Source organism: Mirounga angustirostris, unplaced genomic scaffold (assembly GCF_029215605.1).
Source record: "Mirounga angustirostris isolate CCGP_5_RB_7025 unplaced genomic scaffold, mMirAng1.0.hap1 SCAF_16, whole genome shotgun sequence".
NCBI classification, from domain to species: domain Eukaryota; kingdom Metazoa; phylum Chordata; class Mammalia; order Carnivora; family Phocidae; genus Mirounga; species Mirounga angustirostris.
The window spans coordinates 42607673-42633620 of NW_026991724.1; the positions used below are offsets into that span (position 1 = coordinate 42607673).

The window sequence follows — 25948 nt, forward strand, 5'->3', positions numbered from 1 at the left end:
GGGAGCTCGGCCTCTTTACCGCAGTCACTTCCAATCATAGGCTGGCCGACCAAGTGGCTGACCTGTTGCAAGGAGAGACGAGCTAAGGCCCCAGAGCTGCAGATGCTGCCAAGGTCGCCCCGAGGGCGCGGACAGCGTGGGGGGAGGGGGCGGGCGGGGCGGGGCGGACGCTGCGCCTGCGCCATAAAGGCCGCTGCGCGCACCCGGCCTCCGCTAGCTGCGCACCGCCCACCCCCTCTTCCTCCTCCAAGCTCGTCCAAGCCCGTGTACCCCGCTGCTGTCGCCATGGCCGCGCTCACCCAGAATCCGCAGTTCCAGAAGCTGCTGAAATGGCACCGCGAGCACGGCTCTGATCTCAACTTGCGTCGCCTTTTCGAGGGGGACAAGGAACGCTTCAGCCACTTCAGGTGCGCGCGCGGGGCCACAGGCGGGGCGCGGCCGGGCGGGAGCTGGATCCGGGCGCACGGGGTCAGGTGTGCAGGCCCGGGGTCGGCACGGCGCGGCCGGCGGTCCTTGGCGGGGGTCCTCGGCCGTCCTCGGCGGGGGTTCTCGGCCGCCCCCGCCACGGATCGGGGCCCAGGCCTCCGTTCGTCCTTGACGCCTCCTTGAAGGAGGTTCCTGGGGGGCTCGCGGGCTCGCCGGAGGGCTCGGCACCCGGGCTGCTTAGTCATGAGAAGCCGGCTCCTCCGCGACTGTGTCTCTGCAGGGATCTCTCTCTCTCCACCTCTTGTCGCCCCCCCCCCCGCCCCTGTCCTCCTAGCCCCTGCCATTTGAGAAGGGACTCCTTCCGCAGTTGTGGGCAGGGGCCCTCGCTGACGCAGGAGGCGGGGTAAGGGCTGTCGCCTTCCCCCCGCTCCTGGCCCCGAGCGGGTGGGGACGTCCGCGAGGTGCCATCAGGCTGCACAGGCCTGGGGGATTTGCAGGGAGCCGTGGGGGAAGGGTGGAGATGAGGGGGCATGATTTCTGCGAAAGAGGCTCGGTGTGGAGCCCCATGAACGACCAGGAAATGGAAGGAAGTCTGTTGGAGGAAATCTTGGGGGGGCAGGAATCTCGGGGTGCTCTGGTGACTGGTGCGGGTGTGTTGGGGAGGGGGCGTCTGTGGCTCCGGACTGGAAGTCCCCATGGCCAGCCCTGCCTTCTGAGTCCGCCCCTGAGAGAGTCGCAGCGTGGAGGCTCTAGGAGGGAATGGTCACTCCCCTGGCTAGGCAGGGGCTGTGCACCCAGCTGTTTGTCGTCGCCGGTTTAGCAGAGGAATGGCTCCTCAGGAGGGGTCTGCACCTCCCTTCTGCGAGGGTGGTCCCTTTCACTATGCTGCCGCTGCTGGTGGGCAGACAGGTGAGGGACACCACCACGGTGCTGGGCAGCTGAGGCTTGTTTGGGGTGTGGCTCGGGGGGATGTTTTTCTCTGGAGGCAGCTCTGGTCAGAGAATAGGTAGGGGAGAACTGGGGTGTGGCCATTGGTTTCTGCCATCTTTTTCAGCTTGAACCTGAACACCAACCATGGGCATATTCTGGTGGATTACTCAAAGAACCTTGTGACCGAAACTGTGATGCAGATGCTGGTGGACCTGGTAATGTTCTGCTGTGGGGGGCTTGACCTGTGACCCACGGCTTGGCAAGTGAGCTGGGCTCCTGGGAGCCCCCGGTCCTTGAGCAGCTTTATTTCCTTCTCTCGCTGGACCTCGGTCACTGCCTCTGTGCCAGTGTAGGGCTCTGAGCTCCTGCCCCCTGGCTCAGGTTCTGACCAGCATCCCAGGGGACCCAGGGCAGACCCTTTGCAGGCAGCGGGGGAGGGCAGCAGGCTGCAGCCATCTGTCAGCCCCATTGGGGGCTGCATCAAGCCCAGAGCTTGGTGGCCTGCGCTCTTGGTCGCCAGTGTGGATGGGATCAAGCCTTAGCATCTTCTCTTCTCAGGCCAAGTCCAGGGGTGTGGAGGCTGCCCGGGAGCGCATGTTCAGCGGCGAGAAGATCAACTTCACAGAGGTGAGCTGGTCTGTGGACGGCAGACACTGCCTACCCTTCAGGGCCTCTTCCTTCCCTTTGGGGTTCATCTGACTGACAGCATCACACTGTGTCTTCATCTCTCCTCTTAAGCAATGTTTTTGCCTAACGAGGGGCATGAAAGCCTGTTTCCTAGGGTGGGTTGCAGGGCCGTGGGGTGCATCCTCCCCGGGACTGGCTGTCTCGATCTGGTGAGCGTGGAATGGCTCCCAGTGTCTGCCTGGGGAGAGCACGTCTCAGGCTTGCAGGGAGATGGCTTCTCAAGGCATGCTTAGAAAACTTACCTCGGGGCTGTCTTTGCTGCATGTTTTTTTAGTGAAAAGAGGAATCTTAGGACATAAGCTCCGCTTCCTCTGTGGTACAGTCAGTAAGAAGCAGCGATAAGGCCAGGGCTTGGGGGCCCTGTTCCTGAATTGCTGTGGCAGCCTGGGGGCATAATAATCACTGGGTGCTCAGAGTCTCTTACTCACAGGGTTAGCATTCTCTTTTTATGCCCCAGGAAGCTGAGGTTCAGAGGGCAAATCACTTACCCGAGACATCATATCTGTAAGAGACAGAGGTTTCAAACTCCACTTGTCTTGCTGCTGGCTAAGGGAGGCTGCAGTCAAGGAGGGCTTCCTGGAGGAGTGCATTTTCCTATGGAATGGGGGACAGGAGTGAAGTTGGGCAGGGTGAGGGCAGAGTGGCATGAAGTTCTCCACCTTAGTGGGCCTCTCCTTGGTTTGGAGTCCAGCGACCATCCCTTTCCTGCCCACCTGGAGTCTTTAGATCTGTTTCCTTCAAGGGCTCCTCTCCCGGCTTCAGCTTGATGGGACTGTTGCTCTCACATGACAAGGCCAGCTTCTTGGCACCTGTCACAGGCCTACAGGTGCATTTGGTTTTTGGCAGTTAGCATGATGGGGCTGCTTGGCGAGGGCCGTTTGAGTTGCCTGCTTTGCTCCACATCCAGGCGGCTGGGCGTACTTTTTAGAAGGGGCTGGCAAAGACACCATGTGCTCTCATGGAGACAATGAGACCAGCCTTAACGAACCCTGGTCCTCTGAAGCTGTTTATTGCTGTGTTGTCCCCATTCTCTGCCTTTGCTCACTCTGTTCCTCTTTCCCTGGCTTTTCATGCCCTGAACAGCTACGGGCCCTCTGGGCTTGTTCTGGGCTTCTCCAGGTCTCCCTCCCCTTGTGACTGTCAGTAGACCTCGGGGGTGTGTGTCCAGTGGAGTGAGGGCCATGTTGCACCGGGCCCTCACTGCCCCAGCCGGGGTGGCTGCCCTGGGGTGGGGGTCTTCACGCACTGACTGTCGTCCCCAGGATCGGGCGGTGCTGCACGTGGCCTTGCGGAACCGGGCGAACACACCCATTCTGGTAGATGGCAAGGATGTGATGCCAGAGGTCAACAGGGTCCTGGAGAAGATGAAGTCTTTCTGCCAGGTAGGCCACTGCTGCGCTGGACGTGCCTTTGGCCACGCGTGTGCGCGTGGGTCTGGGAATCTGGGGGCCTTGCTTGGAGAGGACCCACGGCCTCACTGCAGCCTGAGGTGGAGGCGATCTGCGGGATCACCCCGTGTTCTGAGGGAATTTCCCTGCCCCTGTGGTGAGGGAACCTACCGCGGGCGGCCACAGAGCAGCCTTCTCGCCGAACTCTAGACACCTGTGGGCTCGTGGTGACCAGCCAGCCAGGGCGGAGATCCAAAAAGAAAAGCGAGGCCCCTGAGGGGTGGGATAGTAGGGGAGAGACTTGCCTTTTCTAATCTTTTTAGCGATATGCCTTCCTTTTCTAGGCTGGAACTAGATAAAATCAGTGTGTTAACATTTGCTTGGCCGTACCCCCAGCCAACTCTCCAGAAGCCGCATTTATAGGGTTTCCTGTGAGATCTTCTGGAAGCTTCCTGTGCGTGTGCTATGTATGTGTACATCTGTGTCCTCCTCTTTGAAACACGTGTGCACATGTATTCACACACACGGGTTCATTTTTACCTACTCTCCTGCAGCCTATTTGTACTTATAAATAAGTAAGATACGTCTCTGGGTCCGTGTTGATGCTCATAACCGTGCCCCCTTTTCCTGTTGGGGGGTGGTGGTGTAGGGATTGCCTCAGACCAGCTAGCTATTTCCCCATGTCAACCACTGTTACTGCAGTGTCTATCCCAGGGGTGATTCTGCAAGGGTTAGGGGCCATCCTCAAGCCTGGGGTCGGGGGTCATGTGTGTGCATGTGCACATTGTACGTATGGGCTGTGCACGCTCTGGGAGTGATAATCTGGGCTCTAGGCCGCTTGTCCCTGGAACCAGCGGCCCCTGCCGGTGGCTGGTCCAAGTCTGGTTGCTTTGGCTCAGAGCCACTTCAGACCTCAGATGGCAGCAGTGATCTGACCGTCAGTCCTGGAGGCCTGATAGCCAAGTGAGCGGGACTCCCGCGGGTGAGGACAGGTTGGCAGCCTGCTGGGAGTCTGGATTCCAGAATGTCCCTTAACGCTGGTCAGCGCCTGTGTGCCGGGTGTAGGGAAGGGCCTTCCCCGTCATCGGTGGCGAGTGGTGGAGCTGACGTGCGGCAGAAGCTCATCGAACGTGTGCGTGCTCAGGTCGGCTGTGTGGAGAGCGTGGTCCTGGCTGTCTGGGAAGCTATTTCCAGGAAAGCCCGCCCTTACAGCTGGCTTCAAGATACCTGACTCGGCGAATGGGGTATTTATAGTTCAAAAAATGCTACTGAGTGGCAGCAGTTACACGTAAGGAACACTCCCCAGTGGCTGTGCTCTTACAAGTTCGCCAAGGTTGGGTTGAGGATGTTCACCATGATCTTGTCTAGTGGTAGAAATCAAAAACAACCTGAGCTTGGGGCGCCTGGCGGGCTCAGTCGGTGGAGCATGTGACTCTTGATCTCGGGCGTGAGTTTGAGCCCCACGTCGGGTGTAGACATGGCTTAAACATAAAATCTTTTTAAAAATTTTATTTAAAAATTAAACAAACGGGCACCTGGGGGGCTCAGTCGGTTAAGCGTCTGCCTTCGGCTCAGGTCATGATCCCAGGGTCCTGGGATCGAGCCCCGTGTCGGGCTCCCTGCCCAGTGGGGAGCCTCCTTCTCCCTCTCCCTCTGCCTGCCGCTCCCCCTGCTTGTGCACGTGTTCTCTCTCTCTCTGTCAAATAAATAAATAAAATTTAAAAATAGAATAAAATAAAAATTAAACACACAACCCGAGCCCATTTATCAGAGTACTGATTAGTGACGTCAGCGTATGTTCACACGGTGTGGTCCCAGGCACCAGCAGATATGAGGCAGCTGTGGTTACATTGAGCTGCCACACCGTGCAGGATGTGCTATGAAGTTCAAAGTGGAAGTTGCCGAATGGGCACGTGTTGTAAAACGCCATTGGGTCAGATAAAGGGTGTGTGTAAACTTATTTTTTTTTTTTAAGATTTTTTTTTTTTTTGACAGAGACACAGCGAGAGAGGGAACACAAGCAGGGGGAGTGGGAGAGGGAGAAGCAGGCTTCCCGCAGAGCGGGAAGCCCGATGCGGGGCTTGATCCCAGGACTCTGGGATCGTGACCTGAGCCGAAGACCAGACGCTTAATGACTGAGCCACCCGGGCGCCCCGGGTGTGTGTAATCCTATTAAAGACCTACAATTTTCTTCTCTGGGATGCTTTAATGTACCGAAACTTTAATGGTGAGGTTAAGGGTTGAGAAGCTGAGCAACTTTATTTCTGTATTGATGGAAAATTTCCCATGGCAATTGATTGTCGTATATAAAAAAAACAAAAATAAACAAAAAACGTTGCTGGCTGTTACTGGTTTTGGGAAAGATCTATTTACTAGTTTTCTATTGATGTGTAATAAATGGTTCCAAAACTTAGCGTCTGTCAACAAAAGTCAACATTCCTGTGGATCAGGATTGGCCGTGGCTGTGCAGGCTGGTTCTGGTCTCCTAAGGTTGTAGACAAGATGTTGGCCAAGGTTAGCGGTCCCCTGAAGGCTTGATGGATGGAGCCTGGAGTATCCGGTTCCAAGATGACTCGCTAGCAATTAGTGCTGGCTTTTGGGAGGCTTTAGTTCCTTACCTTGTGGACCTCTCTAGAGGCTGAGTGTCCTCATCACAAGACAGCTGATTTCCCCAAATGAGGGATCCAAGAGAGCTTAGCAAGGCAGAGTGCCTCAAGGTCCTTTATTACTTTGAAGTAGCATCAGAAATTACATCTGTCATTTCTGTAATACCCTGTTGGTTGTACAGGTCACCTCTGATCAAAGTAGGAGGGGACAGCACAAGGACATGAATGCAATGCCAAGAGGTGAGGACCATTGGGAACCATCTTGGAAGCTGGCTACATAGCCTGCCTTCAGGCTCCCAGTGATTCATGTTCCTTCCACATGGAGAATACCTTCCTCACCTTCTCCTAAGGCCATATCCCATTACAGTGTCAGCCAGAAGTCAAGAGCCTCCTCATGTAAATTAGGTACAAACATAGTAGTTCCTGCATTTCTCTTATTTTTATTTTTTTATCTTTTTAAGATTTTATTTATTTATTTGACAGAGAGAGAGACAGCGAGAGAGAGAACACAAGCAGGGGAGTGGGAGAGGGAGAAGCAGGCTTCCCGCGGAGCAGGGAGCCCGATGCAGACCTTGATCCCGGGATCCTGGGATCATGACCTAAGCTGAAGGCAGATACTTAATGACTGAGCCCCCCAGGTGGCCCAGAAGCCTTATCTTTGACCAAAATGTTTTCTGTGTTACCACCTTAGGTCTTTTGGAGGTCCAAGCAAAGGAAGGTTTTACAGCTACATCCTCTGCTTCCTCTTCATACTTTGCTTTTTGTTACAGCTTCCTGCGTTTGATCTTTGCCAAGGAGCCATCTCTTAATTTTAGCATCTCTTGTTGCCTAAAGAAGCTGGGAATTTCTAAACCCAACAATTCTGGCTTTTTTTTTTTTTTTTTTTTTTAAGATTTTTTATTTATTAGAGAGAGAGCGCGCGCGCGCGCGCACAAGTTGGGGGGAGGGGCAGAGGGAGAAGCAGACTCCCCGCTGAGCAGGGGAGGGAGCATGAGAGGGAGGAGAAGCGAGGGAGAGAGAAAAGCAGACTCCCCACTGAATGCAAAGCTGGAAGCGGGGCTCAATCCCAGGATCCTGGGATCATGACCTGAGCTAAAGACAGACGCTTAACCGACTGAGCCGCCTAGGCATCCCCCTGGCTTTTTTTGTTTGTTTGCTTGAAAGTTCTTCCTTTATTTCTCTTTTCTTGCATTTTATTGTAAGCACCAGGAAGCCAGGCGGTTCCTTTGACACGACTAACAGGTTATTGTATCCCAGTGGGTGCAGAGGTTGGCCTTATTCAGCTTGGGGGTGCTATAAGGAGGGGAAAATATGCCAGGAGACAGGAATCGGTGGGGTCCACGTAGGGGCTGGCTGCATGTCTGATAGCCCTGTCCCTGGCACAGACCAGTCCCAGGAGTTGGCCTTTCACCTTTCTCGGTCTCTTATACCTTAGGTTCTGCTGAGAGTTTGCCTTTGTTTTGCGAATTCCTGAGAGGTGGGACTGTCCCCCACTTTGCTAATGATGAAATGGGGTCTAGCTGGGGGTGAGTGCGGCAGGGAGCTGCTGGTGTGGTCTCAGGAAGCCCCCGCGAACACCTGGACGTCGGACCTGAGGTGCAAGGGTGCTTTTGAGCAGCGGTTTATCCTGGGGGCTTTGGGCTGAACGCATCCCCCCTTCCCACTCTGTTTCAGCGAGTCCGGAGCGGTGACTGGAAGGGGTACTCGGGCAAGCCCATCACGGACGTCATTAACATTGGCATTGGCGGCTCTGACCTGGTGAGGAGGACTCCCTAGGGATGGGGTGAGGGGGCCTACCCAGAGCCTTGGTTTTTCCAGGGTGAGACCTGGCTTCCCCATCTCTGTGGGCCCTGGAATCTTGTTTTCTGATGCGGCGGTTCCCCATAGGGACCCCTCATGGTGACTGAAGCCCTTAAGCCGTACTCTTCAGGAGGTCCCCGGGTTTGTTTTGTCTCCAACATCGATGGGACCCACATCGCCAAAACTCTGGCCACTCTGAACCCTGAGTCGTCCCTGTTCATCATTGCCTCCAAGGTATGGGCCTTGGTCCTGGCCTGGCTCCCCAGCCCTGGGTGGGGGCGGTGCTGGGTGGATGCTTTGCCGCTATCCCCAGGCTCACTGTGCTTTGTGGATCGGGTCAGCCCCGCTGCCCTCAGACTGTTCTTGGCAGGTGGCAAACAAAGTTTCCTGATGGAAGCCTGAACTAGTCAGTTAGAACCTTCATTTTAAGACCACATCCATTTGCTTTCTGGGATCTGTGCCCAGGCTGGGACTGTTTTTGTCTTTCTGAGACCTCTGTGCTTAATGTCTGCTCCTTTCTGATTGCAGAGCCATGCCCAGATAACATAAGGGTTTTGTTTGTTGTCATTTACGCCCTGTTTACTCACATCGATGCACATAAAATATTAAGAATTCCATCTGAATTCTGAGATCACAGCCTAGCCTGGGCTGAAGGGAGCCCCAGGTGTGGCCACAGCCCCTTTCCTGGCAGATGCTCTGGCCTTTGACCTGTGGTGGAGGAATGGGGCTGCGGGTGGGGGTTGTGGCTTTTACTAGGATTCCTGTTCCTCTGCTTGTGAAGTCCTGGAATCCCAGGATGGTGGTATTACCCCTTCCAGGCCCGTGCCCAGACACAGCCACTCACTGTGGCTTTGTGGATAGGTGGGTGGAGGTTATGTGGGGTGACTGTCACTGCTCGTGGGCACCCCCATGGCCTCTGCCACTGGGCCCTGGCTTCTAGGCCACACTGAGCCCGAGCTGGGACCGACTGCTATACCTTCTGGCCGCAGACCTTTACCACCCAGGAGACCATCACGAATGCGGAGACAGCGAAGGAGTGGTTTCTCCTGTCGGCCAAGGACGTGAGTGCTGGGGTGGGTGGTGGGCAGTGCGTGTGCTGGGAAGGGCTCCCATCCACCTGAGTGGCCAAGCTAATGCTGTCGCCCTGTTTCTCCCAAAGTTGACAGCAGGAGGCAGCCTCTCTTGGTGCCTGCTTTTTCGTTTAGGCATTTGGCTTTGCCAGTCCCAGACATGTCAGATGTGCCAGAACCCGCTCAAATTAGCTGAAGGCACTTCAAGGCCCCTTGGCCTGGGAGGATCCTCTCTACCCCCCTGCCACACCCACTTTACAGGGGAGGGAACCTGGGCCTTGTGTGCCTGGGAGGTAGGATGGGCCTCTGACTCTTCTGTCCTCTTGACCTTGACATGGGGCTCCTCTAATAACCTCAGAGCCAAGGACTGGGAATAATCAGTGCCACCCAGGGCCTCGGTTTCTCCAGAGATGGGAGGCTCACTACCCTTGGGTGGCCCCCTGGGATGGGTTTGGTGTAACCTGGCTCTGTCTCTTGTAGCCTTCTGCAGTTGCGAAGCACTTTGTTGCCCTGTCTACCAACACGGTAAGTGCCCACGTGGGCTCCCAGACGTCCTGGTCACGTCAAGGTCATGGCCTATCAGAATATTCAAGTCAAGTTGTGGTTCGCAGGCCTGGGGATCTTGGCTCGGCTGATGGGATAGAAGGGTCGGTTGCCTGTGAGGGATGTGAGCTGCAAACCATCCCTTTTGCATCCTCCCATCAAATCTCTGTAGCTCCAAAGAGGGATCCGGTTGGCTGTGTCCACCTCCCAGGCCTGACTGATGTCCAGAACACACATACCCACACACATGACCTCCTTTGGCCTCTACCAGCCTGCCCTTGGCCTCTCCCCGCATGGGATGTGTGGGGTAGGGGTGGGGGTGCATCCCATTTCTTACATAAGGAGGTTAAGCCCCACTGAAGGATTTTTTGCCCGGTGACTGCATGAGTCAGTGGAGCTGGGAGGAGGACGAGGTCCCCTGCCTGCCATTTGTCCCGGTCTGCCTGGCCTGAGGCTGTGTGAGGTGTGGGGTGGGGTTGTGGGGCTGGGCGGAGCTGTGTGCCCGGGGTAACAAACCAGGTGAACACTTGCTGTGTGGTGGGCTTTGTACGGGGCTGTGTCAGAACTGGAACCACTCTCAGGTTGTCCTGACCACTCCCTCCCCCCTCCTCTGCCCCTCTTGTCCAACCCCCACCCCTGCCTCCAGTGCTGACCTGCCCAGGGAGGGGAGACAGGAGGACATCTTAAGGCGTCTCCTTAGGGACGGCATAAGGGGTCGCTGACCCTGTCTGCCCAGGGGACAGGGCACCCACGGGGTAGGATTGGTTATCTCCTGAAGGCTTCCTGGGGCAGAGTCCGCATCTCTGCTATTGGAAGGACTGGACAGGTGTCCTGGCTGGGTGACAGCTGGCCTGGGATGTGGCCCCCGCTCTGCTCGGGCTCCAGCCTTGGGCTCAGTTTCCCACATGTCCTGCATGGGTCAGTGTCTGTACCCCGACAGGTCCAGGTGGCTCCTCTCGCAGGGCAGTGTGAGGGGCTTCACAGGCACCAGGCCGTGGGTGTTGCTGGATGGGAGCTGGCCTTGTGTCCAGTTCTGGGGGTGGCCGCTGCCGGTTCCTGCCCCGGACTGACAGGCCGCTCCAGTCCCACCCCGTCCGTCCGCAGCGTGGACAGCGTGACGCCTGGCACCCTGGAGCTCCTGTTCTCATCCAGCTAACGTAGGTTTTTTTCCTTTTCTCCCTTTGCCCCTTTTTAGACCAAAGTGAAGGAGTTTGGGATTGACCCTCAAAACATGTTCGAGTTCTGGGATGTAAGTAAAGGCACTTCCTTGCGCTGGGGGAATTATGTGTCCTGGGTCATGGCATGACCACCGTGCCACAGATGAGGGGCCTGTGAGGTCAGGTCAACCTTTATTGAGCACCTGCTGCATGCCTGGCTTTGGGAAGGGCTGAGAGGCCCTCAGGGAGGCTTGTGGGCAGGACCAGCCCCGTCGGGAGGAGGGCTCCACTTCCAGCAGGGCGAGCTGAGCTTGCAGGGCCAGGCCAACACTCCCCGGGGTGTCTGCCAGCAGCACCCCCGGGGGGGTAACTGGAGCCACCCCTCCCCCCTTACTAAACTGAGGTTGTGAGTTACTCTCAGTGATGGCCTTTCTCCGAACTTGTAGCCGCAGTCTCTAAAGGCCACAGGGCAGGGTGAGGCAGGAGGTGCGACTGGGCAGGCCCGGTCAGGAGGTGTGGGAACAGCTGCAAGGTGGCAGAGAGGTGGCGCCAGGCCTGGGGCCTGCCTGGGGCCTTGTCAGGCAGCTTGCAGAGCAAACCGTGCCTGAGAGACCGAGCTGGGGCCAGTCTGGCGGGGGGTCGTCACAGACTCCTCTCTGCAACAGCCACGGCTGGTGTCAGGCAGCGAGCAGCGAGCGGGACCTTGCCTTGCGGCTGGCCCTGGGAGAGGGGCTCCGGCTGTGGGATGCAGGGTGCAGTGTGGGTGCTGGGAAGGCAGGGGGCACTGTTCTAACACGTGACTGGGGCAGGCACACCAGGGAGGCCATTGTCCAGTTGGGGGTTTCCCACTGGGGCTGTTTCCAGGCCTTTAGACCGGAAGCTCTTTGCTTGGTGGCAGCATCCACAGATGGGATCTCCTCTGAAAACTCGAAAGGCCTTGGAGTCTGGGAGAACATTAAGCCCTAAATGTTCTGAGGCAACTGTTGTGTGTAATGAGTTAACTTCTTTCTAGAATGGGACTAATTATGTACCATCCTTGGAAGAATCGAGAAGTCACTCAAATCACTTTCTGCATCCTGTGGCTCAGATGAGGAACCCCGGTCGAGAGAGATCGGGCAGCTTCTGACAAATGTTGCATGTCTAAGAAAGTAGGGGAGGCACCTGCTACCTCTTCTCTGGGATCTGGAGCCTCAACAGGTGGTGGTCAGGAACAAGAGGGTCTCCTGCTAGCCAAAACCCTGTGTGGGGTTTTCTCACTGCCCATAACTGCCCAGCATGTAGAGGTGATGGGGAAGGGGGCGGCTTAGGGCGAGGCCCAGGCCTCTCAGGTAAAGCCTGGGAATGACAGTTGGGCACATGAATGTGGGGCTGGGGCTGGATAGTGAGGCCTGAGTGGCCGAGGTGGGCACAATGAAGGCCTCCTGGGCCAGGCCAGACAAACTACATACACAGTGGCTGGAAGAGGGTCCTGCCCGGGTCGCTAAGTATGTATATTGTTTTGAATCAAGAAGGTGACATCTGAGGAGCCTGGGACAGGTGAAATTTCTGGAGCTAGTATCTCTTAGGCGAGATGGAGGGTCAGGACAGACATAGGGATATTGTGCTGGCTCTGAGGTAAGATCAGAAGAGGCCAGTCTGGTAGGGGAACATACAAGTGGGGAGGCCTGGTTAGTTAGAGTCAGTCATGGGGTAGCTTCGTGTCAGGATCAGGCAGTAATAATAATTTAGTAGTAAATTGTGGGGTTTCTCAGGGCTCAGCCAGAGTTAGCACACATGGGAGAGCTGACTTTGGCTGGTGGGGTCTGAAGACGAGCCACGATAGGTACAGGTGAGTTCTGAGGAGCCAGAACAGGTAAAGGTACTGATGAGGTCTGTGAATTCTGGAGGACACAGGTATTTCGAGATGGTTCTATCACATAAGTTCTGAGGAGCCAGAGTCACATACAGGTACTTTAACCTGGATCTGTGAGTTGAAGTCCCTGGCATGGGACGGGTGTATACACTGGGGTCTGTCCAGCTGGTTCTGCAAAGTGAGTGTCAGGTAATGGGTGTCTGATTATTTAAATGAGGTGATTAAAACTTAGAATTAGGCAAACCTAGATAGTCCCCCGAGTCACGTCAGCTACCTGGCTCTTGGCATCCTGACCAGGTGTGATAAGCAGAGTTCAGGGGTTGCAGAGGCCTTTGAGGACCTACAACCAGCCCAAGGTTCTGGCACTGGGTTCTGGCTGGGGTGGGACTCAAGGGGCCCAGATGAGTAAAAGGTAGGAATACACTGAGTTATAAAAGGTAAGGACTGGGGAGTTGGGGGGCAGGTGAAGAACAGACAGGAACTACATTGGTAAGGTGTAGTCCGAGAGGCTTGTGGTAGATAAAGACCTCGAGAACCACGTCTACAGGGTGAGATGTCTGAGGCTCAAGTCTCTCAGGCACCAAGGGGCTCTCACCAGTTTTCCCTCAGGCTGAGGTAAGCAGCCAGGAGCAGTCTGGTCTGAGGGAGGTGTCCGTTCAAGTTAGGTTTGTACAGTGGAGTCTGCCGGGGGGGCAGGGCGGGGGCTGCAGAACCTCATCCGTCTGAGGTCACAGGAGCTGGAATCAGACAAGGTCTATATAACTAGGTTTCTTAGGGAGGCCTGAGGAGCCAAGATGAGGTACGTATAGGTAGAAATGGGTTGCTCAGGTAAGGATACTGGAGCCGAAGAAGGGCAGACATAGCTGAGTCTGACAAGTGAGGACTAGAAATCCATGATTGGGTCCAGGTGAGAACTGTGCCCTCAGGGGATATCTAGCGGTTCTGGTGATGCGTAGGTTGATGATCCTGGACGTGGTCCTGGGTCCTCTGGGGAAAGACAAAAGCTAGAGTCAGGCAGAGGGATGGGGAACTGCATGCATCCGAAAGGTGTATGAGTTCTGGGTCTAGCTCAGGTATGTAGAACAGGTTTGTCAGGTGGGGCTTGAGAGGGGAGGTGAGATTCAGGTTTGTACTTTTGGATCTCGAATAGGTAAGGTCTGAATTGCTGAGGTCGGGCCCTGGTTTGTATTCTGAACCTGAGGAGTTGGGGCCAAGCGTAGATGGGTAGAGCTGAGTTTTTCAGGTAACATCTGTGAAACCAAGGGTGAGCAGAGGTAGGTTGACCTGAAGAACCATGGTTAGGTTCACTTAATTCTGTCTTGCCATTGAGTTTAGGTATAGGTAGGTAGATCAGATCTGTCAGGTAAGGCCTAAGGAGGCCATGTAAGGTTTATCTAGAAAGAACGCTATGTCTTAGATGATTTCTGAGGTAATGAAGTGACATCAGGAAGGTAGGGCTTGGTCTCTCAGGTGAGAGCTCAGGAGCCAGGATTGAGTGCAAGTGCCTAGATCTGGATCTCCTAGGTTAAGGTCAAGGTAGGCAGACAGAATTGCACCTGTAGCTTTGCCTATCTTGTAGAGCTGTCTTGCAAGGCTGACGAGTTGTGGTCAGGTACAGATATGTGGAATTGAGTTTCTCAGGTAAGGTCTACGGAGTTTGTATCTGGCACGGGTTTGTATCCTTGGTACTGTCCATATGAGTTAAGCACAGGTGCGTACAGCAGGGTTTGTCAGGTAAACTCTATGCCAAGATCAGGGCAGGTGCATAATACTTGGTCTGTCCAGTGAGATCTAAAAAGTCACAGTTGAGTCCAGGTAAGAGCCAAATGTCTTAGATGTAAGCAACTGAGAGGAGGTACAGGTAAGCAGAGCTAGCCCACTACGTAGTGTCAGGAGCCACGAGCAAGCACAGGTAGGTAGATCTGGCCTGGCAGGTGAGGTCTAAGGACCCAGGGTCCAGCCCAGGTAGGCAGAACTGGCCCACCAGGTGAGGTCTGAGGAACCAGGATCAAGCACAGACAGGTAGAGCTGGCCCACCAGGTGAGGTCTGAAGAACCAAGGTCAAGCACAGGTAGGTAGAACTGGCCCACCAGGTATGGTCTGAGGAGCTAGGGTCAAGCACAGGTAGGTAGAAGTGGCTCACCAGCTAAGGTCTGAAGAGCCAAGGTCAAGCACGGGTAGGTAGAACTGGCCTGCCAGGTAAGGTCTGAGGAGCCAGGGTCAAGCACAGGTAGGTAGAACTGGTCCACCAGATGAGTTCTGAGGAGCTGGAGTCAAGCACAGGTAGGTAGAACGGGCCCACCAGGTACGGTCTGAGGAGCTAGGGTCAAGCACAGGTAGGTAGAACTGGCTCACCAGATAAAGTCTGAAGAGCCAAAATCAAGTACAGGTCAGTAGACCTGGCCTGCCCAGGTATGGTTGGAGGAGCCAAGGTCAAGCAAAGGTAGGCAGAACTGGCCCACCAGGTGAGGTATGAGGAGCTAGGGCCAAGCACAGGTAGGCAGAACTGGCTCACCAGGTGAGGTCTGAAGAACCAAGGTCAAGCACAGGTGGTAGAATTGGCCCCCCAGGTATGGTCTGAGGAGCTAGGGTCAAGCACAGGTAAGTAGAACTGACTCACCAGATAAGGTCTGAAGAGCCAAGGTCAAGCACAGGTAGGTAGAACTGGACTGCCAGGTATGATCTGAGGGGCAACGTCAAGCATAGGTAGGTAGAACTAGCCTATCAAGTGAAGTCTGAGGAAGTGGAATCAAGCACAGGTAGGCAGATTTGGCTTGCTAGGTGAGGTGTAAGGAACCAGGGTCAAGCCCAGGTAGGTAGAACAGGCCCACCAGGTAAGGCCTGAGGAATCAGGGTCAAGCCAAGGTAGGTAGAACTGGCCCACCAGGTATGGTCTGAGGAGCTAGGGTCAAGCACAGGTAGATCTGGCCTGGCAGGTGAGGTCTGAGGACCCAGGGTCCAGCACAGGTAGGCAGAACTGGCCCACCAGGTGAGGTCTGAGGAGCCAGGGTCAAGCCCAGGTAGGTAGAGCTGGCCCGCCAGGTGAGGTCTGAAGAACCAAGGTCAAGCACAGGTAGGTAGAACTGGCCCACCAGATAAGGTCTGAAGAGCCAAGGTCAAACATGGGTAGGTAGAACTGGCCTGCCAGGTGAGGTCTGAGGAGCCAGGGTCAAGCACAGGTAGGTAGAACTGGCCCACCAGGTATGGTCTGAGGAGCTAGGGTCAAGCACAGGTAGGTAGATCTGGCCTGGCAGGTGAGGTCTGAGGACCCAGGGTCCAGCACAGGTAGGCAGAACTGGCCCACCAGGTGAGGTCTGAGGAGCCAGGGTCAAGCCCAGGTAGGTAGAGCTGGCCCGCCAGGTGAGGTCTGAAGAACCAAGGTCAAGCACAGGTAGGTAGAACTGGCCCACCAGATAAGGTCTGAAGAGCCAAGGTCAAACATGGGTAGGTAGAACTGGCCTGCCAGGTGAGGTCTGAGGAGCCAGGGTCAAGCACAGGTAGGTAGAACTGGCCCACCAGGTATGGTCTGAGGAGCTAGGGTCAAGCACAGGTAGGTAGAAGTGGCTCACCAGCTAAGGTCTGAAGAGCCAAGGTCAAGCACGGGTAGGTGGAACTGGCCTGCCAGGTAAGGTCTGAGGAGCCAGGGTCAAGCACAGGTAGGTAGAGCTGGTCCACCAGGTGAGTTCTGAGGAGCTGGAGTCAAGCACAGGTAGGTAGAACTGGCCCACCAGGTGCGGTCTGAGGAGCTAGGGTCAAGCACAGGTAGGTAGAACTGCCTCACCAGATAAAGTCTGAAGAGCCAAGGTCAAATACAGGTCAGTAGACTTGGCCTGCCAGGTATGGTTGGAGGAGCCAAGGTCCAGCACAGGTAGGCAGAACTGGCCCACCAGGTGAGGTGTGAGGAGCTAGGGTCAAGCACAGGTAGGTAGATCTGGCCTGCCAGGTACGGTTGGAGGAGCCAGGGTCGAGCACAGGTAGGTAGAACTGGCCTGCCAGGTGAGGTCTGAGGAACCAGGGTTAAGCACAGGTAGGAAGAGCTGGCCCACCAAGTGTAGTCTGAGGAGCCAAGATCAAGCACAGGTAGGTAGAACTAGCCCACCAGGTATGGTCTGAAGAGCCAAGGTCAAGCCCAGGTAGGTAGAACTGGCCTGTCAGGTGAGGTCTGAAGAACCAAGGTCAAGCACAGGTAGGTAGAACTAGCCTATCAGGTGAAGTCTGAGGAAGTGGAATCAAGCACAGGTAGGCAGATTTGGCTTGCTAGGTGAGGTGTGAGGAACCAGGGTCCAGCCCAGGTAGGTAGAACAGGCCCACCAGGTAAGGCCTGAGGAATCAGGGTCAAGCCAAGGTAGGTAGAACTGGCCCACCAGGTATGGTCTGAGGAGCTAGGGTCAAGCACAGGTAGGTCAAACGGGCCTGCCAGGTGAGGTCTGAAGAACCAAGGTCAAGCACAGGTAGGTAGAACTGGACTGCCAGGTATGATCTGAGGGGCCAAGGTCAAGCACAGGTAGGTAGAACTAGCCTATCAGGTGAAGTCTAAGGAAGTGGAATCAAGGTAGGCAGATTTGGCTTGTTAGGTGAGGTGTGAGGAACCAGGGTCAAGCACAGGTGGGTAGAACTGGTCTGTCAAGTGAAGCCTGAGGAGCCAAGGTCAAGCACAGGTAGGCAGATCTGGCCTACCAGGCAAGGTCTGAGGAGGCAAGGTCTGAGGAGCCAGGGTCCAGCACAGGTAGGCAGAACTGGCCCACCAGGCGTGGCCTGAAGTGCCAGGGGCAAACACGGGTGGGCGAACTGGCCTGCTGGGTACAGTATAAGGAGCCGGGGTCCTGTGCAGGTCGGGAGAGCCGGCCCAGCAGCCGCAGTGTTAGGGGCCACAGGCATGTACGGTTGGCTGAACCGCCCTGCCAGGTGTGGTCTCGGGACCCAGGGTCAAGCACAGGTCGGTGGAGCTGGCCTGACAGATGTGGTCTGAGGAGCCGGGGTCAGAAGCAGGAGGGCAAAGCCCGTCTGCCAAGTGTAATGTCTTGAGGAGGCCTGAAGGGTTGGGGCTGAACTGAGGAACTAAGGTCCAGCATAGATAGGCAGGGCTGGCCTGTCAGGTGTGGTCTGAGGTCAGTGAGGTAGGGAGATTGACTTCCAGGTGTTGGATTCAGGCAAGGGTTTGCACCCTGGGATCTTTGTGGGGAGGCCTGAAGAAGGAAGGTTAAGCCTGGGTGGGTGGAGTGGCCACAGGTGAGTCCCGCAGCACTAGGGTCTTTAGGTAGGCAGACCACCGTGGGGCTCAGAGGTCTGCGAGCCCTAAGTTAGACGTCAGTAGGTGGACTTGCTCTCTCAAGCACGGACTTTGGAGCCGGAGGTACCTACGTGGGTCTCGTTGGTGAGGTCCTTGGAACATGGTTCTGGCTCAGGTGTGCTGACCCAGGCCTTAAATTTAGAGGGGAGGCTTGGAGAGCACGGGTTAGTCACAGGGAGGGAGAACCACGTCTCACGGGGTTGGGGGGTTCTCTAGAGCATAGGTCTGCAGAGATACTCGTATCTGATGAGCTGAGGCTCGTCAGTGAGGTGTTGGTGCCAGGTCAGACAGCGGTGGTTAGCTTTGGATCTGTCTGCAAGATGTGAAGAGCCAAGTCAGATGAGGATAGAGAGCCGTTTTTTTTTTCAAGTTAGGCCTGGGGAAGTTGAGGTCAGGCCTGTTTAGGCTAGAGCTGGGTCTCTCAGGAAGGTGTGAGGAGTCTGAGTTGGGCTTAGGAAGGTGGACCTGGGTCTTCCGGTTGAGATGTGAGGAGTCAGGATCAGGCACAGACGGATCTGTGGAGCCGGCTGCATCCGCGCAGCTGCGTGGAGCCTGGCTCCGACAGGGTATGACTCTGCAGTATGTGTCCTGGAGGAGGACCCAGGTAGGCAGAGCTGACCTCGTAGACAAAGCCATTGTATCCATCCATCCGTGTTGGCTTTGTCTTGAGTCCATGGATGTAGAGTCACATGGACAGAGGTATATAAATGGGATCTTAGATGGGTTCTTGTCCCCTGGGTACAGGGACAAGTGGCATCCCGGGCTTGTTAGGTGAAATGAGTAGGTATGCTCTAGCCCAGGAATGCATAACTGGTGTGGCTGGTGAGGCCTGGGAACGTGGGTCAGGTGCAGGTGGGATCCTTGGTGGTAGGATCAGGTATGGGCTCTCCTCAAGGGAAAGCCAGAGTCATCGTTAGGTATGTGTACCCAGGTCGGCCTGGGGAGGTCTCAGGAACCCTTAGGATCACGTAGCACAGATAGAATGCCTTGAGCCAGAACTCCTGTTCTCAGTACCCTGGTCAGGCATGATGGGCAGAGCTCATGGTATTGCCTTAGGATCTATAGCCTGAGGATCTATAGCCAGGCCAAGGTGTGGTCTGTAGCATTGGGGTCTGATTGGCATAGGGTCTGAGTTACTCAGGTGGGAAAAAAGTAGATTATAACTGGTTAGATCAAGTGAGGTCTGGGGCCAGAGCAGGGGAGGCACAGAACGCTGAATTGATGAGGAGCTACATCCGTGAGGTGCGATCTGAAAGGGCCACTGCGGGTAAAGTGAATTCTAGAGATCGTTGTCTGTAGGTGGAGGTGTCAGAGGCTCATGTCAGACGCTGGCATTGCTGGGCTCCCAAAAGTGAGGTCTGATGACCTGGGGCAGCCAAAATCAGCATCTTGGCAGTCCAGTTTCTATAATTGAGTCTGTTCAGTGAGATCTGAGAGCCTGTGTCAGGCATGGTGTGGCTCCTGGGACTGTGTCTGTCTGGTAAGGTTCCCCCAAACCTGGACTCTTTCCAGGCGAAGGGCCCCACCATTCATCTCATCACCCAAGCCAGAAACCTCTGGGCCACACTTAGTTCTCTCGTTCTTTCAACTCGTCCTGTTTGATTGAAGCTCTTGAATCAGTCCTCTGCCTTCCCCATCCAGGGTAGAATCATGTTCCTGATGACCACTGGGGATCCCTGCTTCATCCTCCAGCATTGCCTCTCAGCTTCTACCCTCCAGCTCCCACCCCTTCTTTCATCTAGAATGTGCTGTGGTTCTTCTTGCCCAACCTATCTCAACGGGCTTCCGGTAGAGAATTAAGCCCTCATGCCCCAAGACATCCAATGGATATCATGAATTAGCATCTCTTCCTTGCTTCTAGGAGGGTACTAGCCTTGGACCATCCTTGGGAGAATTGAGAAGTGAAGTCATTGAAAGTATTTTCTTTTTTTTGAAAAATTTATTTATTTATTTGACCGAGAGAGACACAGCGAGAGAGGGAACACAAGCAGGGGGAGTGGGAGAGGGAGAAGCAGGCTTCCCACGGAGCAGGGAGCCCGATGCGGGGCTCGATTCCAGGACCCCGGGATCATGACCTGAGCTGAAGGCAGACGCTTAACGACTAAGCCACCGAGGCGCCCTGAAAGTATTTTCTGTGGGGCTTAATTCTCTCACTGTTGAGAAAGGCTGCTCTTGCCACAGGACCTTTGCATATGCTATACCGGCTGCTGGAATGCTTCTCCCCCCCCCCAGTGCTTTCCTGGGTAATGCTTGCTCATTCTTTAGATCCAAGCTCAAGCACGCCTCAGATTCCTTTTATAATTGATTTCACTGCTGTATCTCCATTCACCCAAGCAATTGTATTTCAGTATTGGCATGATTATTTACATCTCTGGGGAGCCCCCATGGGCTGCTTCTGTTGCCTGTGCTGGGAATGTGGTAGGTGTTCCATAAAAAGCTGTTAGAAGGATGTGAATGGATTTCTGAGGATTTAGATGATACAGAGTGGAGTCTGCAAGTGTGACTAGATAGGTCTCGGGGCTGAGGCTGAGATTTATCAGGTATGAGCCCTGGGCCTGTCACTGTCACTGTCCCGGGAGGCATTGGGTCTGTCTGGGGCAAGGCCAAACCCAAGTTTATTGGTATCTGAGGAGGCAGGGCCAAGACCCAGGTAGAAGGTGCTGGATCTTTTCTTGTTTGAGGAAGTGTGCTTGGGCACAAATATGGGGCATTGGGTTGATAGTCTGAGGATACAGGGCCTGGCACAGGTATGAGGTGCTGGGTCTGTCACTGCCCAAGGAGGCCAGGCCAGGCACAGGTAGATTCTGACCTGTTAGCATCCAGGTAGGTGGGCTAGTTGCAGGTGCAAGATGCTGGGTCTGTCAGTGTTTAGAAAGGCTGGATTTAGGTATGAGGTACTGGGTCTGTCAGTGTCTGAGGGGGCTGGACCTGGCGAGGTATGAGATGCTGGTCTGTTGGTGTCTGAGGAAGTGGGGCCTGGTACCAGGTATGAAGCACTGGGTCTGTTTCTGAGGAAACCAGCCCTGGCACAGGTATGACGTACTGCGTCTCTGTCCGAAGAAACTGGGCCTGGTACCAGGTATGAGGCGCTGGGTCTGTGTCTGAGGAGGCCAGGTCTGGCACAGGTATGAGGCAGTGGGTCTATCTTTCTGTCTGAGGAGGAGGCCAGGCCTGGTGCAGGTATGAGGCACTGGGTCTATCTTTCTGTCTGAGGAGGAGGCCAGGCCTGGCGCAGGTATGAGGTGCTGGGTCTGTCTGTCAGAGGAGGATCCTGGGCCTGGCGCAGGTATGAGGCCCTGGGTCTGTGTCTGTCCGAGGAGGATCCTGGACCTCACGCAGGTATGAGGTACTGGGTCTGTCTGAGGAGGCCTGCACAGGTATGAGGCGCTGGGTCTGTCAGAGGAGGATCCTGGGCCTCGTGCAGGTGTGAGGTGCTGGGTCTGTCTGCGGAGGCCTGCCACAGGTATGAGGCCCTGGGTCTGTTTTTGTCAGAGGAGGAGCCTGGGCATGGCGCAGGTATGAGGCTCTGGGTCTGTGTTTGTCAGAGGAACAGCCTGGGCCTGGCGCAGGTATGAGGCGCTGGGTCTGTCTGAGGAGGAGGTGGGGTCTGGCGCAGGTATGAGGCGCTGGGTCTCTCTGTCTGTCAGAGGAGGAGCCTGGGCCTGGCGTGGGTATGAGGCGCTGGGTCTGTCTGTCTGAGGGGGAGGCCGGGCCTGGTGCAAGTATGAGGTACTGGGTCTGTCTGTGTCTGAGGAGACAGGGCCAGCCATGGTAAGGTCTTCAGTTGAGTCTTGTGGCTCTGATCAGTCCCACATAGTCTGCCCCGTTGGTCAGCACAAAGAGTTGCCAGCGCCTGGCCTGCTGTCTTGCTTCCCAGAGGTGGGTTGGGCCCAGGCCCTCCATGCTGTACTGTGGAAGAGCATTGCTCTCAGGGGGCAAGTTTTGTGGCAGGAGGGTGGGGGGCGGGGTGTGCCAACCCTTCTGCAGCACCTTTTCCTGTCTCTCCTAGTGGGTAGGAGGACGCTACTCGCTGTGGTCAGCCATTGGACTCTCCATTGCACTGCATGTGGGTGAGTGTGTGTTTCAGTCTTGGGAGACCATGTTGTAGTCTACGGTCAGGGGTGGGGGTCTCATGCCCCTGAACACCTTTCTGACCCCACAGGCCACTGGCTTCTGTCCCTTTGGCTGGAACATTTCTTTCAGGTTAGGAGGGCGGGCCTGACTTTCTCTGGCGTTTGCAGGTTGGCCTTTCTCTCTACCCCTCACGCCTGCTGTCCCGTCGTTTCCCATGGTAGGTGAAGTTAGATCGGCCTTTGCGCTCGAGGCTGACTCTGGTTAGAGAGCCTTCTGTAGGCCCAGGTCTTCCCAGGTCCTGTTTCTTCTGGCTGCTCGTCAGCGTCAGCTTTTCCTTGGTTGCAAAAAGAAGCTGTGTCCGCTGCCACGAGGGCACTGGGCATGACCGTTTCTGTTGACGCTGCTTTTGTGTCGCAGGATTTGACAACTTCGAGCAGCTGCTCTCAGGGGCCCACTGGATGGTAAGTAGCTGAGGCTTGTGTTCTCTGCCAGAGACATTTGGTTGGCCCAGCTCCCTCCGCCCCTCCCTCCAGGGTGGCTGCTCAGCTCCCACCCCCCCTGCTCTGGTTTCAGGACCAGCACTTCCGTACGACACCCCTGGAGAAGAACGCCCCCGTCCTGCTGGCTCTGCTGGGTGTCTGGTACATCAACTGCTTCGGGTGTGAGACGCAGGCCATGCTGCCCTATGACCAGTATCTACACCGCTTTGCGGCCTACTTCCAGCAGGTACCAGCTGCCAGGCCAGGCCTTGGAGTCAGGTTCCTGCCCCTCCAGCGGCTTTCTCCCCCGACTGCCCTTGGGCGCAGCCAGAGCCTACTCGTGTTCCAATCTCAGGGTGAATCCCTGTCACCAGGGTCCGTTTGATGAGTGTTAGCCAAGTTTGACCACCGTGGGAGGGCATGACTAGTTGTCGTGGTGGCCTGTCAGGCCCTCAGGGCATGTGTCTCGCCTGGGTCATTTCTTCCTTGGCCATCACTCTGTGTGCCTGCCAGAGGGTGGGGCTGCCAGCGGGGACCCCTGTGGCTTGTACTGCCCTCATCCCTCCAGGAAAGCAAGTTCACACCCAGTCTGTGGTGCCCCTTTAGGCTACTCTTGGCCTTCTGCACCTCTGCAAATCTCCAGAACCCTTGGGGACCAAGCAGCCTGTCTCCTAGTCTAGATTCTTTTCCAGGCAGCCCTTCCATATCTGTCCCCAGTTTGTTTGGCGTGAACCTAGTTTGTGCCCTGCAGCCCTTGGGCCGGCACAGCAGACTTTCACCAACACCTGAAGCTGATTAAAGAAGGGGCCAGGGCTCCCCACAGCCCACCATCTGGTTGAGGTGGCAGATGTCAAAGGCTCTACACCCTGGATCCCCAGCCAGCCTTTCTCTTAAGATATCAGTTGAAGAGGGCCTCCTGGCTGGCTCGGTCGGAAGAGCATGCAACTCTTGATCTTGGGATCATGAGTTCAAGCCCCACGTGGGGTGTAGAGATTACTTAAATAAATTAATTAATTAAAAAAAAAAAAGGACATCAGTTAAAAATACTGTGACCTATTTCTGCTCTTAGGGAGGTCCTCCTCAGACCTCCATACCCACCTTCTCCTAGTCATACGTCCTTCCCTTGGTGGTGTAAGCCAGAAAGCTATGAGCCTGTGTCCTCACAGGTGAGGGGAGATAGAAGGGTCCTGCCTATGGACACCACACAAGGCAGGGCAGGTATGTGTGCTACGTCCCAGGCAGGATTTGGGCACAGTTCATGAAGAAAAGCAAGACTTGCAGCTAGAGGGCTGGGTTTCTGTCCCTGTTCCAGGGTGACATGGAGTCCAACGGGAAGTACATCACCAAGTCCGGCACTCGTGTGGACCACCAGACGGGCCCCATTGTGTGGGGGGAGCCAGGGACCAATGGCCAGCATGCCTTCTACCAGCTCATCCACCAAGGTAGGGCCCCCTGCCCGGGGCAGGGGTGCTGCTGTGGACGTGGAAGGCCCACCAGCAGAGACTTCTCCCTCGGGTGGCTCCCGTGGGCTGAGGTAGGCGCTTGGGTGACCATTGTACCCTTTACAGGCACCAAGATGATACCTTGTGACTTCCTCATCCCAGTCCAGACCCAGCACCCAATAAGGAAGGGTTTGCATCACAAGGTAAGAGCCTTGTCCTGCCTCTCCTCACACTTTCTTAGGCTCGCCTTCACCCAGGCTGCTTAGGAGCTGATGCATTAGTTGGCAGTTATATTAGTTTTCTGTTCCTGCCATAATAAATTACACAAACTTAGTGATTTAAAACAACACCCAGTTTTTATCTCGGTTTCTGTGGGTCTGAAGTCCAGCAGGCTCCGCTGGGTGTCTGCTCAGGGATCATTCTCAACTTCAACAAGCCACCTTGGCCTGTGGTGCCCTCCATCTCAGAGCCGGCAGTGGTGGGATGCGTCCCGCTCCAGCCTCGATTCTGTCCTGCCCCTTCTGTTGCATCTTTCTGACCGACTCATTTGTCTTCGTCTTCTACTTCTGAGGGCCCATGTGATTACATTGGGCCCACCTATCCCTGTCTCAAGGTCTGTTACCTTCATTCCATCTGTAAGATCTCCTTTGCCATGTAATGTAACCCACACAGGTATAACAGCAGGGAGGGGGCAAAGGTCATGGAGCCAAGATGGTGCTTACTACAGCAGCAGATGGGAAGACCATAAGATAGATATGGTAGGGGCACCTGGGTGGCTCGGTCGGTTGAGCATCTGACTCTTGGTTTTGGCTCGGGTCATCTCAGGGTCGTGAGATGGAGCCCCGAGTCAGGCTCCACGCTCAGCGGGGAGTCTGTTTGGGATTCTCTGTCTCTGTCTCTCTCTCAAATAAATAAATAAATCTTAAAAAAAAAAAAAAAAGAAAAACATAGATATTGCTAAGTTCTTAGCAGGGTCCTTGGCAAGTCATGCGTATCCCTTAAAGGGCAGTTACTGTTGTCACTTACTTGGCCGTGTTGTCCGGTGTGCCCTCCCATCCCCGCTTCGCTCCATTTTAGCTCTACATTGGGGGCTGGGACTAACCCCACCTGGGAAGTGCCAGGCAGTCTTGCCCCTGTGCCTGGAGCTCAGACAGGACTTCCAAGTGGAACCGGGTATCTCTCTTGTCAGATCCTCCTGGCCAACTTTTTGGCCCAGACTGAGGCCCTGATGAAGGGGAAGTCGACAGAGGAGGCCCGGAAGGAGCTGCAGGCCGCGGGGAAGAGTCCAGAGACCTTGGAGAAGCTGTTGCCACACAAGGTCTGCACCTCTCCTGAAGTGGGCTGTGGCTGGCATCCTGGAGTCAGAAGGATAAAGTTGTGGGGTCCGGGTAGGGATTCATGGCGTGCCTGGCTTGTCCTACCCAGTAGGAGGGACTGTCCTTACAGATAGGCATATCCCAGTCTCTGGGATAGGGTGCACATCCCTTGTGAGGATTTGGGGGTGATGACTAACCGGGGGACATTCCTGGGTGTTTTCTAAAGGTCTTTGAAGGAAATCGGCCAACCAACTCTATTGTGTTCACCAAGCTCACACCATTCATTCTGGGAGCCTTGATTGGTGAGTGAGTGGGGAAGGTCCTGGCCTAGGGTAGGTTGGACAAAGCCGGTCGAGCCTTAATGTGCCCCATCTGCCACCCCTATAGCCATGTACGAGCACAAGATCTTCGTTCAGGGTATCATCTGGGACATCAACAGCTTTGACCAGTGGGGGTGAGTTGCTCCTCCTCAAGGGGAGGGTAGAGAATGCCTATGGGTTGGCTTGTGGATTTCACTCGTGATGCTGGAACCTTCCTCTTAACCATTTTTCTCCTTGTCCTGGCAGGGTGGAGCTGGGAAAGCAGCTGGCCAAGAAAATCGAGCCTGAGCTTGACGGCAGTAGCCCAGTGACCTCTCACGACTCTTCCACCAATGGGCTCATCAACTTCATCAAGCAGGAGCGTGAGGCCATAAGCCAATAAACTCATGCCCGTCTGCAGTCCCTGTTGTGACTGGTCCTTCTTGTCACTCCTCCCCAGAGATGCCCTGCACAGTCCTGCCCAGAGCAGCCTCTGGTTGCAGGCTTGGAGCATAAGCCCTTTGGGGGAAGCTAGTCTGGAATTGCTACCCCGCCCTTCCATGTCCATGTGTCCCCTGTTTTACAGTCA

General features: G+C 55.4%; 1 protein-coding gene across 1 annotated transcript; it reads left to right on the plus strand.

Moving 5' to 3' along the window:
• Positions 1-194: 194 nt before the first annotated feature.
• On the plus strand, positions 195-25779 carry GPI (glucose-6-phosphate isomerase). The gene is made up of 18 exons (XM_045891233.3): positions 195-407; positions 1481-1571; positions 1915-1983; positions 3306-3425; positions 7712-7795; positions 7925-8071; positions 8827-8898; positions 9388-9432; positions 10646-10699; positions 21759-21819; positions 22241-22284; positions 22397-22549; positions 23615-23744; positions 23871-23947; positions 24934-25062; positions 25287-25362; positions 25448-25514; positions 25627-25779. The coding sequence occupies exons 1-18, from the start codon at positions 286-288 to the stop codon at positions 25760-25762; spliced, it is 1677 nt and encodes a 558-aa protein (XP_045747189.1). The 5' UTR covers positions 195-285; the 3' UTR covers positions 25763-25779.
• The last annotated feature ends 169 nt before the right edge of the window (positions 25780-25948 follow it).

What these genes read in the sequence shown, in the direction of transcription:
- GPI (XM_045891233.3), top strand. Translation starts at nt 286, where the DNA reads ATGGCCGCGCTCACCCAGAATCCGCAGTTCCAGAAGCTGCTGAAATGG. An exon ending in GCATTGGCGGCTCTGACCTG is followed by an intron (nt 7,796 to 7,924) that starts GTGAGGAGGACT and finishes GGTTCCCCATAG; the next exon opens with GGACCCCTCATGGTGACTGA. An exon ending in TTGCCCTGTCTACCAACACG is followed by an intron (nt 9,433 to 10,645) that starts GTAAGTGCCCAC and finishes GCCCCTTTTTAG; the next exon opens with ACCAAAGTGAAGGAGTTTGG.